At 36.5% G+C, this 16,345-nt stretch overlaps 1 protein-coding gene across 5 annotated transcripts in view; it reads left to right on the top strand.

Moving 5' to 3' along the window:
* Positions 1–16,345, top strand: part of dpp6a (dipeptidyl-peptidase 6a) — a 290,499-nt gene that overhangs the window by 259,591 nt on the left and 14,563 nt on the right. For all 5 annotated transcript variants that reach the window (XM_051940642.1, XM_051940643.1, XM_051940644.1 and 2 more), the window contains 6 exons: positions 12,022–12,145; positions 12,242–12,280; positions 12,497–12,604; positions 14,438–14,529; positions 15,734–15,781; positions 15,884–16,002. In XM_051940642.1, coding sequence (XP_051796602.1) covers positions 12,022–12,145; positions 12,242–12,280; positions 12,497–12,604; positions 14,438–14,529; positions 15,734–15,781; positions 15,884–16,002 — 530 coding nt within the window. The remainder of the gene's footprint in view (positions 1–12,021; positions 12,146–12,241; positions 12,281–12,496; positions 12,605–14,437; positions 14,530–15,733; positions 15,782–15,883; positions 16,003–16,345) is intronic.

The raw sequence follows: 16,345 nt of genomic DNA, 5'->3' as shown, positions 1-16,345 counted from the left end.
CTATAGAGCAGTTTTCTTTGAAAAAAAATCATCATGAATTTTGTCAAAAAAAATGCCATAGTACAGTATGTCGAAAAAAATTACATTTTTTCAACACGTTGTAAAAACATGCCATATGATGAAATAATGTAAAGTAGGCTGTGAAAAAGCCCCCTGTATAGCTCAGTGGGTTAAGCAGGTAAACCGTGTATAGAGGCTGGTGTCTGACACAGGGACCCGGGTTTGACTCCCGTTCGCGGCCCTTCTATGCATGTCTTGCCCCAACTCTCCCAAACATCTCCTGGCAAATTAAGACACTATACAACAGCTTTCTTTGAAAGAAAATCATCTTGAATTTTGTCGAAAAAAAACGCCATAGTATAGTATGTCGAATAAAAATGACATTTTTTCAACATGTCGTAAAAACATGCCATATGATGAAATAATGTAAAGTCGGACATGAAAAACGCCACAGAGCACTTTATTTTGAAAAAGAAATCATCATGAATTTTGTCAAGTATATCGGAAAAAAAATGACATTTTTTCAACACGTTGTAAAAACATGCCATATGATGAAATAATGTAAAGGAGGCTGCGAAAAACACTATAGAGCAGTTTTCTTTGAAAAAAAAAACATCATCATGAATTTTGTCCAAAAAAACGCCATAGTATAGTATGTAAAAAAAAATGACATTTTTTCCAACATGTCGTAAAAACATGCCATATGATGAAATAATGTAAAGTAGGCTGTGAAAGTGGCCCCTGTATAGCTCAGTGGGTTAAGCAGGTAAACCATGTATAGGGGCTGGTGTCTGATGCAGGGCCCTGGTTTCAATTCCTGCTTGTGGCCCTTTGCTGCATGTCTTCCCCCAACTCTTCTGACCGTTTCCTGTCTGTCTCTATCTCTCCTGTCAAATAAAGCAAATAAAAACACTGTAGAGCAGTTTACTTTGAAAGAAAATAATGCTGAATTTTGTCCAAAAAAACGCCATAGTACAGTATGTTGTAAAAAAAATGACATTTTTTCAACATGTTGTAAAAACATGCCATATGATGAAATCATGTAAATTTGGTCGTAAAAAATGCTAAGGAGCAGTTTTCTTTGAAAAAAAAAAAATCATGAATTTTGTCGAAAAAAATGCCATTTTTTCAACACGTTGTAAAAACATGCCATATGATGAAATAATGTAAAGTAGGCCGTGAAAAACACTATAGAGCAGTTTTCTTTGAAAAAAAAATCATCATGAATTTTGTCCAAAAAAGCGCCATAGTATCGTATGTCGAAAAAAAATGTCAGTTTTGAACGTCGTAAAAACATGCCATATGATGAAATAATGTAAAGTAGGCTGTGAAAGGGGCCCCTGTATAGCTCAGTGGGTTAAGCAGGTAAACCATATGAAGGGGCTGGTGTCTGATGCAGGGGCCCGGGTTCAACTCCCGCTCACGGCCCTTCTATGCATGTCTTAACCCAACTCTTCTGAACACTTCCTGTCTCTCCTGGCAAATAAAAACACTATAGAGCAGTTTTCTTTGAAAAAAAATCATCATGAATTTTGTCAAAAAAACGCCATAGTACAGTATGTTGTAAAAAAAATGACATTTTTTCAACATGTTGTAAAAACATGCCATATGATGAAATCATGTAAATTTGGTCGTAAAAAATGCTAAGGAGCAGTTTTCTTTGAAAAAAAAAAAATCATGAATTTTGTCGAAAAAAATGCCATTTTTTCAACACGTTGTAAAAACATGCCATATGATGAAATAATGTAAAGTAGGCCGTGAAAAACACTATAGAGCAGTTTTCTTTGAAAAAAAAATCATCATGAATTTTGTCCAAAAAAGCGCCATAGTATCGTATGTCGAAAAAAAATGTCAGTTTTGAACGTCGTAAAAACATGCCATATGATGAAATAATGTAAAGTAGGCTGTGAAAGGGGCCCCTGTATAGCTCAGTGGGTTAAGCAGGTAAACCATATGAAGGGGCTGGTGTCTGATGCAGGGGCCCGGGTTCAACTCCCGCTCACGGCCCTTCTATGCATGTCTTAACCCAACTCTTCTGAACACTTCCTGTCTCTCCTGGCAAATAAAAACACTATAGAGCAGTTTTCTTTGAAAAAAAATCATCATGAATTTTGTCAAAAAAAATGCCATAGTATAGTATGTCGAAAAAATGACATTTTTTCAACACGTTGTAAAAACATGCCATATGATGAAATAATGTAAAGCAGGCTGCGAAAAACACTATAGAGCAGTTTTCTTTGAAAAAAAAACATCATCATGAATTTTGTCCAAAAAACGCCATAGTATAGTATGTAAAAAAAATGACATTTTTTCCAACATGTCGTAAAAACATGCCATATGATGAAATAATGTAAAGAAGGCTGTGAAAGCGGCCCCTGTATAGCTCAGTGGGTTAAGCAGGTAAACCATGTATAGAGGCTGGTGTCTGATGCAGGAGCCCGGGTTCAATTTCTGCTCGTGGCCCTTCTATGCATGTCTTCCCCCAACTCTTCTGAACATTTCCTGTCTATCTCTATCTCTCCTGTCAAATAAAAACACGACAGAGCAGTTTTCTTCGGAAAAAAAACATCACGAATTTTGTAAAAATAAAACACCATAGTATAGTATGTTGAAAAAAAATGGCATTTTTTCAACATGCTGTAAAAACATGCCATATGATGAAATCATGTAAAGTAGGCCGCAAAACACGCTAAGGAGCACTTTTCTTTGAAAAAAAATCATCTTGAATTTTGTCCCAAAAAAAAACGCCATATTATAGTATGTCGAAAAAAAATGACATTTTTTCAACATGTTGTAAAAACATGCCATATGATGAAATAATGTAAAGCAGGCCGTGGAAAACGCTAAGGAACACTTTTCTTTGAAAAAGAAAATCATCATGAATTTTGTCCAAAAAAAACGCCTTTTACAGAATGCCGGAAAAAATGACATTTTTTCCATGTCGTAAAAACATGCCATATGATGAAATAATGTAAAGTAGGCTGTAGAAGGGGCCCCTGTATAGCTCAGTGGGTTAAGCTGGTAAACCACGTATAGGGGCTGATGTCTGACACAGGGCCCTGGTTTCAATTCCTGCTCGTGGCCCTTTGCTGCATGTCTTCCCCCAACTCTTCTGACCGTTTCCTGTCTGTCTCTATCTCTCCTGTCAAATAAAGCAAATAAAAACACTGTAGAGCAGTTTACTTTGAAAGAAAATAATGCTGAATTTTGTCCAAAAAAACGCCATAGTACAGTATGTCGAAAAAGAATGACATTTTTTCAACATGTTGTAAAAACATGCCATATGATGAAATCATGTAAATTTGGTCGTAAAAAATGCTAAGGAGCAGTTTTCTTTGAAAAAAAAAAATCATGAATTTTGTCAAAAAAAATGCCATAGTGTCGTACGTCGAAAAAAATGCCATTTTTTCAACACGTTGTAAAAACATGCCATATGATGAAATAACGTAAAGTAGGCCGTGAAAAACACTATAGAGCAGTTTTCTTTGAAAAAAAAATCATCATGAATTTTGTCCAAAAAAGCGCCATAGTATCGTATGTCAAAAAAAAATGTCAGTTTTGAACGTCGTAAAAACATGTCATATGATGAAATAATGTAAAGTAGGCTGTGAAAGTGGCCCCTGTATAGCTCAGTGGGTTAAGCAGGTAAACCATGTATAGAGGCTGGTGTCTGATGCAGGGGCCCAGGTTCGACTCCCGCTCACGGCCCTTCTATGCATGTCTTAACCCAACTCTTCTGAACACTTCCTGTATCTCCTGGCAAATAAAAACACTATAGAGCAGTTTTCTTTGAAAAAAAATCATCATGAATTTTGTCAAAAAAATGCCATAGTACAGTATGTCGAAAAAAATTACATTTTTTCAACACGTTGTAAAAACATGCCATATGATGAAATAATGTAAAGTAGGCTGTGAAAAAGCCCCCTGTATAGCTCAGTGGGTTAAGCAGGTAAACCGTGTATAGAGGCTGGTGTCTGACACAGGGACCCGGGTTTGACTCCCGTTCGCGGCCCTTCTATGCATGTCTTGCCCCAACTCTCCCAAACATCTCCTGGCAAATTAAGACACTATACAACAGCTTTCTTTGAAAGAAAATCATCTTGAATTTTGTCGAAAAAAAACGCCATAGTATAGTATGTCGAATAAAAATGACATTTTTTCAACATGTCGTAAAAACATGCCATATGATGAAATAATGTAAAGTCGGACATGAAAAACGCCACAGAGCACTTTATTTTGAAAAAGAAATCATCATGAATTTTGTCAAGTATATCGGAAAAAAAATGACATTTTTTCAACACGTTGTAAAAACATGCCATATGATGAAATAATGTAAAGGAGGCTGCGAAAAACACTATAGAGCAGTTTTCTTTGAAAAAAAAACATCATCATGAATTTTGTCCAAAAAAACGCCATAGTATAGTATGTAAAAAAAAATGACATTTTTTCCAACATGTCGTAAAAACATGCCATATGATGAAATAATGTAAAGTCGGACATGAAAAACGCCACAGAGCACTTTATTTTGAAAAAGAAATCATCATGAATTTTGTCAAGTATATCGGAAAAAAAATGACATTTTTTCAACACGTTGTAAAAACATGCCATATGATGAAATAATGTAAAGGAGGCTGCGAAAAACACTATAGAGCAGTTTTCTTTGAAAAAAAAAACATCATCATGAATTTTGTCCAAAAAAACGCCATAGTATAGTATGTAAAAAAAAATGACATTTTTTCCAACATGTCGTAAAAACATGCCATATGATGAAATAATGTAAAGTAGGCTGTGAAAGTGGCCCCTGTATAGCTCAGTGGGTTAAGCAGGTAAACCATGTATAGGGGCTGGTGTCTGATGCAGGGCCCTGGTTTCAATTCCTGCTTGTGGCCCTTTGCTGCATGTCTTCCCCCAACTCTTCTGACCGTTTCCTGTCTGTCTCTATCTCTCCTGTCAAATAAAGCAAATAAAAACACTGTAGAGCAGTTTACTTTGAAAGAAAATAATGCTGAATTTTGTCCAAAAAAACGCCATAGTACAGTATGTTGTAAAAAAAATGACATTTTTTCAACATGTTGTAAAAACATGCCATATGATGAAATCATGTAAATTTGGTCGTAAAAAATGCTAAGGAGCAGTTTTCTTTGAAAAAAAAAAATCATGAATTTTGTCGAAAAAAATGCCATTTTTTCAACACGTTGTAAAAACATGCCATATGATGAAATAATGTAAAGTAGGCCGTGAAAAACACTATAGAGCAGTTTTCTTTGAAAAAAAAATCATCATGAATTTTGTCCAAAAAAGCGCCATAGTATCGTATGTCGAAAAAAAATGTCAGTTTTGAACGTCGTAAAAACATGCCATATGATGAAATAATGTAAAGTAGGCTGTGAAAGGGGCCCCTGTATAGCTCAGTGGGTTAAGCAGGTAAACCATATGAAGGGGCTGGTGTCTGATGCAGGGGCCCGGGTTCAACTCCCGCTCACGGCCCTTCTATGCATGTCTTAACCCAACTCTTCTGAACACTTCCTGTCTCTCCTGGCAAATAAAAACACTATAGAGCAGTTTTCTTTGAAAAAAAATCATCATGAATTTTGTCAAAAAAAATGCCATAGTATAGTATGTCGAAAAAAATGACATTTTTTCAACACGTTGTAAAAACATGCCATATGATGAAATAATGTAAAGCAGGCTGCGAAAAACACTATAGAGCAGTTTTCTTTGAAAAAAAAACATCATCATGAATTTTGTCCAAAAAACGCCATAGTATAGTATGTAAAAAAAAATGACATTTTTTCCAACATGTCGTAAAAACATGCCATATGATGAAATAATGTAAAGAAGGCTGTGAAAGCGGCCCCTGTATAGCTCAGTGGGTTAAGCAGGTAAACCATGTATAGAGGCTGGTGTCTGATGCAGGAGCCCGGGTTCAATTTCTGCTCGTGGCCCTTCTATGCATGTCTTCCCCAACTCTTCTGAACATTTCCTGTCTATCTCTATCTCTCCTGTCAAATAAAAACACGACAGAGCAGTTTTCTTCGGAAAAAAAACATCACGAATTTTGTAAAAATAAAACACCATAGTATAGTATGTTGAAAAAAAATGGCATTTTTTCAACATGCTGTAAAAACATGCCATATGATGAAATCATGTAAAGTAGGCCGCAAAACACGCTAAGGAGCACTTTTCTTTGAAAAAAAAATCATCTTGAATTTTGTCCCAAAAAAAACGCCATATTATAGTATGTCGAAAAAAAATGACATTTTTTCAACATGTTGTAAAAACATGCCATATGATGAAATAATGTAAAGCAGGCCGTGGAAAACGCTAAGGAACACTTTCTTTGAAAAAGAAAATCATCATGAATTTTGTCCAAAAAAAACGCCTTTTACAGAATGCCGGAAAAAATGACATTTTTTCCATGTCGTAAAAACATGCCATATGATGAAATAATGTAAAGTAGGCTGTGAAAGGGGCCCCTGTATAGCTCAGTGGGTTAAGCTGGTAAACCACGTATAGGGGCTGATGTCTGACACAGGGCCCTGGTTTCAATTCCTGCTCGTGGCCCTTTGCTGCATGTCTTCCCCCAACTCTTCTGACCGTTTCCTGTCTGTCTCTATCTCTCCTGTCAAATAAAGCAAATAAAAACACTGTAGAGCAGTTTACTTTGAAAGAAAATAATGCTGAATTTTGTCCAAAAAAACGCCATAGTACAGTATGTCGAAAAAAAAATTCCATTTTTTCAACATGTTGTAAAAACATGCCATATGATGAAATAATGTAAAGTAGGCCGTGAAAAACACTATAGAGCAGTTTTCTTTGAAAAAAAAATCATCATGAATTTTGTCCAAAAAAGCGCCATAGTATCGTATGTCGAAAAAAAATGTCAGTTTTGAACGTCGTAAAAACATGCCATATGATGAAATAATGTAAAGTAGGCTGCGAAAGGGCCCCCTGTATAGCTCAGTGGGTTAAGCAGGTAAACCATATGAAGGGGCTGGTGTCTGATGCAGGGGCCTGGGTTCGACTCCCACTCACGGCCCTTCTATGCATGTCTTAACCCAACTCTTCTGAACACTTCCTGTCTCTCCTGGCAAATAAAAACACTATAGAGCAGTTTTCTTTGAAAAAAAAATCATCATGAATTTTGTCAAAAAAAATGCCATAGTATAGTATGAAAAAAAAATGACATTTTTTCAACACGTTGTAAAAACATGCCATATGATGAAATAATGTAAAGCAGGCTGCGAAAAACACTATAGAGCAGTTTTCTTTGATAAAAAAACATCATCATGAATTTTGTCCAAAAAAACGCCATAGTATAGTATGAAAAAAAATGACATTTTTTCCAACATGTCGTAAAAACATGCCATATGATGAAATAATGTAAAGAAGGCTGTGAAAGTGGCCCCTGTATAGCTCAGTGGGTTAAGCAGGTAAACCATGTATCGGGGCTGGTGTCTGATGCAGGAGCCCGGGTTCAATTTCTGCTCGTGGCCCTTCTATGCATGTCTTCCCCCAACTCTTCTGAACATTTCCTGTCTATCTCTATGTCTCCTGTCAAATAAAGCAAATAAAAACACAACAGAGCAGTTTTCTTCGGAAAAAAAACATCATGAATTTTCTAAAAAAAAACGCCATAGTATAGTATGTTGAAAAAAATGGCATTTTTTCAACATGCTGTAAAAACATGCCATATGATGAAATCATGTAAAGTAGGCCGCGAAACACGCTAAGGAGCACTTTTCTTTGAAAAAAAATCATCTTGAATTTTGTCCCAAAAAAAAACGCCATAGTATAGTATGTCGAAACAAAATGACATTTTTTCAACATGTTGTAAAAACATGCCATATGATGAAATAATGTAAAGCAGGCCGTGGAAAACGCTAAGGAACACTTTTCTTTGAAAAAGAAAATCATCATGAATTTTGTCCAAAAAAACGCCTTTTACAGAATGCCGGAAAAAATGACATTTTTTCCATGTCGTAAAAACATGCCATATGATGAAATAATGTAAAGTAGGCTGTGAAAGGGGCCCTGTATAGCTCAGTGGGTTAAGCTGGTAAACCACGTATAGGGGCTGATGTCTGACACAGGGCCCTGGTTTCAATTCCCGCTTGTGGCCCTTTGCTGCATGTCTTCCCCCAACTCTTCTGACCGTTTCCTGTCTGTCTCTATCTCTCCTGTCAAATAAAGCAAATAAAAACACTGTAGAGCAGTTTACTTTGAAAGAAAATAATGCTGAATTTTGTCCAAAAAAACGCCATAGTACAGTATGTCGAAAAAGAATGACATTTTTTCAACATGTTGTAAAAACATGCCATATGATGAAATCATGTAAATTTGGTCGTAAAAAATGCTAAGGAGCAGTTTTCTTTGAAAAAAAAAAAAATCATGAATTTTGTCAAAAAAAATGCCATAGTGTCGTATGTCGAAAAAAATGCCATTTTTTCAACACGTTGTAAAAACATGCCATATGATGAAATAACGTAAAGTAGGCCGTGAAAACACTATAGAGCAGTTTTCTTTGAAAAAAATCATCTGAATTTTGTCCAAAAAAGCGCCATAGTATCGTATGTCGAAAAAAAATGTCAGTTTTGAACGTCGTAAAAACATGTCATATGATGAAATAATGTAAAGTAGGCTGTGAAAGGGTCCCCTGTATAGCTCAGTGGGTTAAGCAGGTAAACCATATGAAGGGGCTGGTGTCTGATGCAGGGGCCTGGGTTCGACTCCCGCTCACGGCCCTTCTATGCATGTCTTAACCCAACTCTTCTGAACACTTCCTGTCTCTCCTGGCAAATAAAAACACTATAGAGCAGTTTTCTTTGAAAAAAAATCATCATGAATTTTGTCAAAAAAAATGCCATAGTATAGTATGTCGAAAAAATGACATTTTTTCAACACGTTGTAAAAACATGCCATATGATGAAATAATGTAAAGCAGGCTGCGAAAAACACTATAGAGCAGTTTTCTTTGAAAAAAAAACATCATCATGAATTTTGTCCAAAAAAACGCCATAGTATAGTATGAAAAAAAAATGACATTTTTTCCAACATGTCGTAAAAACATGCCATATGATGAAATAATGTAAAGAAGGCTGTGAAAGTGGCCCCTGTATAGCTCAGTGGGTTAAGCAGGTAAACCATGTATAGAGGCTGGTGTCTGATGCAGGAGCCCGGGTTCAATTTCTGCTCGTGGCCCTTCTATGCATGTCTTCCCCCAACTCTTCTGAACATTTCCTGTCTATCTCTATCTCTCCTGTCAAATAAAGCAAATAAAAACACAACAGAGCAGTTTTCTTCGGAAAAAAAACATCATGAATTTTGTAAAAAAAAAACGCCATAGTATAGTATGTTGAAAAAAAATGTCATTTTTTCAACATGCTGTAAAAACATGCCATATGATGAAATCATGTAAAGTTGGCCGCGAAACACGCTAAGGAGCACTTTTCTTTGAAAAAAAAATCATCTTGAATTTTGTCCCAAAAAAAAACGCCATATTATAGTATGTCGAAAAAAATGACATTTTTTCAACATGTTGTAAAAACATGCCATATGATGAAATAATGTAAAGCAGGCCGTGGAAAACGCTAAGGAACACTTTTCTTTGAAAAAGAAAATCATCATGAATTTTGTCCAAAAAAAACGCCTTTTACAGAATGCCGGAAAAAATGACATTTTTTCCATGTCGTAAAAACATGCCATATGATGAAATAATGTAAAGTAGGCTGTGAAAGGGACCCCTGTATAGCTCAGTGGGTTAAGCTGGTAAACCACGTATAGGGGCTGATGTCTGACACAGGGCCCTGGTTTCAGTTCCTGCTCGTGGCCCTTTGCTGCATGTCTTCCCCCAACTCTTCTGACCGTTTCCTGTCTGTCTCTATCTCTCCTATCAAATAAAGCCTAGAAAAGGCCAAAAAAATTATATAAAAAAACAAGTATGCTGTGAAAACACTATAGAGCAGTTTTCTTTGAAAAAAAATCATCCTGAATTTTGTCCAAAAAAGACGCCATAGTATCGTATGTCGAAAAAAATTCCATTTTTTCAACATGTCGTAAAAACATAACATATGATGAAATCATGTAAAGTAGGCCGTGAAAAACACTATAGAGCAGTTTTCTTTGAAAAAAATCATCATGAATTTTGTCCAAAAAAAACGCGTTAGTATAGTATGTTGAAAAAAAATGACATTTTTTCAACATGTTGTAAAACATGCCATATGATGAAATCATGTAAAGTAGGCCGTGAAAAACGCTAAGGAACACTTTTCTTTGAAAAAAAATCATCATGAATTTTGTCCAAAAAAACCCGCCATAGTATAGTATGTCGGAGAAAAAAATGACATTTTTTCAACATGTCGTAAAAATATGCCACATGATGAAATCATGTAAAGTCGGCCGCGAAAAACACTATTGAGCAGTTTTCTTTGAACAAAACACACCTGTCCCATTGAAGGAATTGGGGGAATTAAAAGGTCCTCTCCCCCGTCCAACTTCATTTTAGACAAGATTGGCTCACATTCTTATCAAGCACCCTCTGATATGACGCAGAACTCATAGTGGACCCAATGACAGCCAGCTGACTTCACTTTAAGTGTTTCATTCACTGTTTGACAGTTGAACCTTGGACAATGCAGATCATCTGTGCAGTGTTGAAAAGCTTCATCTGAACAGCGACTATAGCTGGTGAATGAATGTAATGGAGTATAAATATCATAAAACGGACAGCAGAGTACTGAACAATTACACTTAAGTGCGGTGCTTAAGTAAATGTACTGTGAAGCAACAGAAAAACTATAAACTTTCCACCATTGTGCTTCACCGTTTGTATGAGTTCTTTCTCCTGTAAAGCTGCCAGACACATCTACCCTTACTGTGGCCAAACAACTCCATGTTTGATCAGTGTGTCCAGAGTGCTTCGTGCCAAAAGGCCTGCTCTTTGCCTGTTTGCTAGCTGGCAAACTGTTGCTTTGCTCTAATGTTCCTTTTGGACAGCGAAGGCCTTTTTTTTTTCCTGGCACGCCTCCAATGCTGCTGGAATTCGCAGCACTTCGACACCAACAGCTGCAAAAGTTACCTGCAGGTCTGGAATAAAGTTCTGGGGTCTTTTTTTTATTTTGGAGACTTTTGTGCATCAATATTCTCTTCTTGGAATCAATTTATGAGGGGAAACTGGCCACTTGTAGATGACTTTCAGTACAGATCAGTGGTTTAATGGCTTTGCATGTCTCAAAGGCATCCACAGCCATCTTTCTGAAAGCCTTACAGACATCTTTATTTAAATTTAAGTAAGACCTGTATAGGAGGTTCCAGTCATTAGCATCTAATCTGGAACCCCTGATGCTATTTGGTATTTCCATGTGCAAATGTATTATTTTTATATTTATTCTACTAATTAAACAACTAAACTTACTACACATTGTCAATTTAAGTGGCATTAATTTACCTTTATTATAAAATACACATAAATACACATAAATGGATTGATGAATATGAGTAAAATATGTAGAGTTAAGTGCAAATATCACCATACATATATATATATATATATATATATATATATATATATATATATATATATATATATATATATACATATATATATATATATATAGTTGTGGTAAATAGCTCAATATAGATATTACACAGTGATGTATAGTTTCTATTTCTTGGTAATAGTATTTTCTGCTTCTGTGATTCGCTTTTTCTGCACTGATACTGTAATTTTTCCTTTTCCTGTGATACATTTTTGTTTGATATAGTCCTGTGTTTGGTTCTATTAAGCTGAATGCCTCAATTTGGTCTCTACCCAATTTTTATTCTGCCTGCTGCGCCTCTTTGTACGCTGCTCTAATGCCTTAATTTCACCGCTTGACATCATTAATGTTTCATCCCTTTTTAAAATTCTAGCATAATCTGCAATTTAGAAACATTTGGACGTGATCGTGCGGTCGCTCATGATGATGATGATGATGATGATCCAGTGCAGTTAAATGTGGGATTCTCTTGTGTGTTTTTCAGTGAGTACTACGTGACCATGGTGAAATGGGCCACCACCACCAAACTGGCCATCAACTGGCTGAACAGAGCACAGAACATCTCTATCCTCACGCTGTGCGAAGCCACAACAGGAGTCTGCACCAAAGTACGACTCATACTTCAAAGTTACACGTACCTCATGTGCTGTAGAAAAAGGCTGTTTCCATTCCCCAACTGAAGACTGTCAAACTTTTTTTTGCAGAAACACGAGGATGAAAGCGAAGGGTGGCTTCACAGGCAGGTGAGTTATATTGGGACCGGTTATACGGAGGTGTTCACGCTGGTGGTTTCCTTTGTGGTGCTATTTAATTAAAACCACTGTTTACATGCTTTATTCTCAGGCATTAAAGCTTAGTAATTAGATTTGTGTCTTAGATTTAACATGGCAGGTTTTTCTAACTTCTTACGAGTCAAGTTTTTTAGGCCTTCATTAGAACAGTCTTCTTTGTTTCTTCAGAATGAGAAGCCTCTGTTCTCCAAAGATGGGCTGAAGCTGTTCTTCACACGAGCCATTCCTCAAGGCGGGCGAGGCAAATTCTTCCACATCTCCATGTCCATTTCCCAGGTGAGATGATAGTTTTGGATTTGCAGACACAACACAGAACACCAAGGACACATAGAGCACATTTTGTTCAATGTGTTACTGAGGAATCGTGCTGAATTTTTGAGCTCAGTGATGGCGCCACTACTTCAGTTATCATTTTTGAAGTAAGTGTTATAATAGCAAAAACTTAAATATGTTAATCTATAGAGTTGATTGGTTCATTTGTTCCTTCCTTTATCTCCTTGGGGAAGTTCAAGGTATGCAGTATGTGAATATAGTTCATATTTTGTCTGTTTTTATCGGAAAATGAGACGTTTTTTAGATTATATGAACATAATGTACCTTAAGTCGTCCACACTGTGAGATTGTGTGTTTGTTGTTTGAGACAGAAGACAAACTACTTCTCTCAAATTAAGCTGTATATTTTGTAATATCACGGTCTCAAAAAATCTCGTACAAGGACCTGTTCTGTTTGAAAGATTGCCCAGAAAAGGATGAAGTTTCATGCGAACACAACATCTTAAACAGTACGGTTCAATGTGATTGGCACATATAATTCAAATATTGAAATGTAAATTGCTACAAGGTGGGGATGAACTACGGTTTAGACTCAGGTTAGACTCAAGTTTTCTTTGAAAAAAAATCATGAATTTTGTCCAAAAAAACGCCATAGTATAGTATGTTGAAAAAAATGACATTTTTTCAACATGTCATAAAAACATGCCGTATGGTGAAATAATGTAAAGTAGCCTGCGAAAAACACTATGGAGGACTTTTCTTTGAAAAAAAATCATCATGAATTCTGTCAAAAAAAACGCCATAGTATAGTATGTCGGAAAAAAAATGACATTTTTTCAACATGTCGTAAAAACATGCCGTATGGTGAAATAATGTAAAGTAGCCTGCGAAAAACACTATGGAGGACTTTTCTTTGAAAAAAAATCATCATGAATTCTGTCAAAAAAAAAAACGCCATAGTATAGTATGTCGAAAAAAAAATGACATTTTTTCAGCATGTCGTAAAAACGTGCCATATGATGAAATAATGTAAAGTCGGCCATGAAAAACATTACAGAGCAGTTTTCTTTGAAAAAAAAAATCATTATAAATTTTGTCCAAAAAAAAGTCAAGAATTGGGGGAATTAAAAGGTCCTCTCCCGGTTCAACTTCAGTTTAGACAAGATGGCCTTACATTCTTATCAATCACATTCTGATATGACGTAGAACTCATAGTGGACCCAATGACGGCCAGCTGACTTCACTTTAAGTTCTTCATTTACTGTTTGATAGTTGGTTGGTGCACAGAGATGTCCATACCTCTTGGCACGCGATTCATTCAATCTACAGCAGCTGCACCCTCTGAAAATAGCCTTGCTTGGAACTTGTTCCTACTCTCTACCTATTACTTCTATTCTTTTGTTAGCTGTGATGTGATGCAGCCACTGATGGTATCCCACCTTAAATAAACAGTTTCAATCCAGTAAGGTGTTACCTTATAAGGAAATAACAAAAAGAACTCTGTGTCTCTTTGTTGTATTTTTTCAAATACATTTCATGCAATAAAATCTGCATTTTTTTACTTTTAGATGCTTTAGGTCCATCAAATAGACTAATAAAACAGCTTTAGAGTCCTAAGAGAATTGAACTCTGTCAAACATTCACACTGTTTGGATCCTAATACCTACTGGCAACTCCTCCTACCTATTTATGCACTATTTATTTATTAATTAGGAGTCTATTGACACATTTTGTTGCAAATGTGCAATGACAATAAATAAATTCTACTTTGACATGCATTTTTCATAATAAAATAACATATTTTTCATCTGTTTCTTTCTCTCTCCATTCCCATAGCCCAACACCAGTACAGACACACTGCAGTCCATCACATCTGGAGACTGGGATGTTACTCAGGTCCTGGCGTACAACGAGGACAGCCAGCTGATGTAAGTACTCACAAAACACTGGCAAACCAAAAAAAAAAAAAAAAAAAAAAACAACAACATTAGAAAGCAGAAGACTGAGCAGAAGTCTCTGTCAAATTGCACCTCATCATTCAAGGCAACTATAGATGAGTTGGTCCTGAAGAAATATGAAGATAGGAATTAGTTTTCTCACAAAAACACCCCAAATTTGCATGTCTTGGTTGGCTAGCAAAGAAAAACACCCTTAGTGTTGCTAAACAGAAAAAACAGCTGAATATTTCAGCACCATAGACAGAGACAGACTCATAATTTGAATGATTGAGCACCACGGACAGAGACAGACCCATAAATTGAACGTTTCAGCACCATGGACAGAGATAGACCCATAATTTGAATGTTTCAGCACCACAGACAGAGCCAGACCCATAATTTGAACATTTCAGCACCACGGACAGAGACAGACTGAGAATTTGAATGTTTGAGCACCACGTACAGAGAGAGACCCATAAGTTGAACGTTTCAGCACCATGGACAGAGAGACCCATAATTTGAATGTTTCAGCACCATGGACAGAGACAGACTCAAAATTTGAACGCTTCAGTACCAAAATCACCGTCCACATTTATTGTAACAGTGCTTATTAAATATGATGCATAACTGCTTTGTAGCACTAAATTCTAATACAGTTACAATCACCATCCGTTGTCCTGGCTCATGCAGCTCCCCACTATAAAATGCCCTAAATATTCAGGGTGTAAAAGCGGAGTGTGACTCATCCCCATCACTCCCAGATATTTTCACTCCTACATTTCCAGGCCACAATGCAGCCGTGATCTGAATAACATGACTTCACATGTTCACACACACATATACAAACATGCTGGATTTAGACATATGCCATTGTTCGTTTGTTCTCGGAGTTTTTGAAAAAGTCTCACCCAAAAAACTTGCTTCCCGAGGGGATAAGATTTGACCTACTTTGACTCTAAAAGGATTCAACCCTCCATTTTTTCCCTAATACCCCCATTATTCATTTATGAAGCATCTATTCTAGTGAGCAGCTGAAGTAGGGTTTGTGTTCCAGGTGCTTTTATTTTTATTTTTTCGTCTCTCCAAGTTGACAGGTGACCAAAATAAGCTCCTGTTTGTTGTTGTTGTTGTATGTAATATAGGGCAGCTCCAATCTGCTGTCATTTCATTTTTACCTTTTATTTATTTATCGCAGATACTTCCTGAGCACTGAGGATGGTCCAAAACGAAGGCATCTGTACAGGTAATGTTGGTTCTAGTCTTAGCTGTTGGAGTTGATAGTAGGAAAGGTGTATTGTTGTATGTTTACAAAATCTGATAAATATTCTGGCCTTTGTTTTTACAGTGCGGATACATTTGGGTCGTTCAACCGTCGCTGTCTGTCCTGCGCTTTGTCCGACAGCTGTGGCTACATCGGCGGCTCCTTCAGCCACAACATGAGCTACTTCCTGCTCAAGTGCCAAGGTAGTCTTCAGCCCACACATCATTAAATCAACTGAAATAGTTCCACAGTCTACCCAAATCATATGTAAAAATGCTAGATGGATCATTCCAGAACTGGAGGACATTTTGGCTTCAAAATTTTGGAACAATAAACCTTCTCTTTTACAATTTTCTGCTCCATATTCATCATTATTGGGTAATAAACTATCAAAGGCTTGAGTGGCTCAGCTTACACATCAATAGTACCATTTTTATTCCATGTTTTATTTGTTGTTTGCTAACCCTACTCTAATCACAGTAACAGGGTTACATTAAATTTAGTTATCAGTGGGGTGGGACAAGAGAAAAATGGCATTTAGTGGGA

This window comes from Acanthochromis polyacanthus, chromosome 20, assembly GCF_021347895.1.
Source record: "Acanthochromis polyacanthus isolate Apoly-LR-REF ecotype Palm Island chromosome 20, KAUST_Apoly_ChrSc, whole genome shotgun sequence".
NCBI lineage: Eukaryota > Metazoa > Chordata > Actinopteri > Pomacentridae > Acanthochromis > Acanthochromis polyacanthus.
The sequence above is the reverse complement of the archived record's forward strand: the minus strand, read 5'-3'. Positions and strand labels throughout refer to the sequence as shown.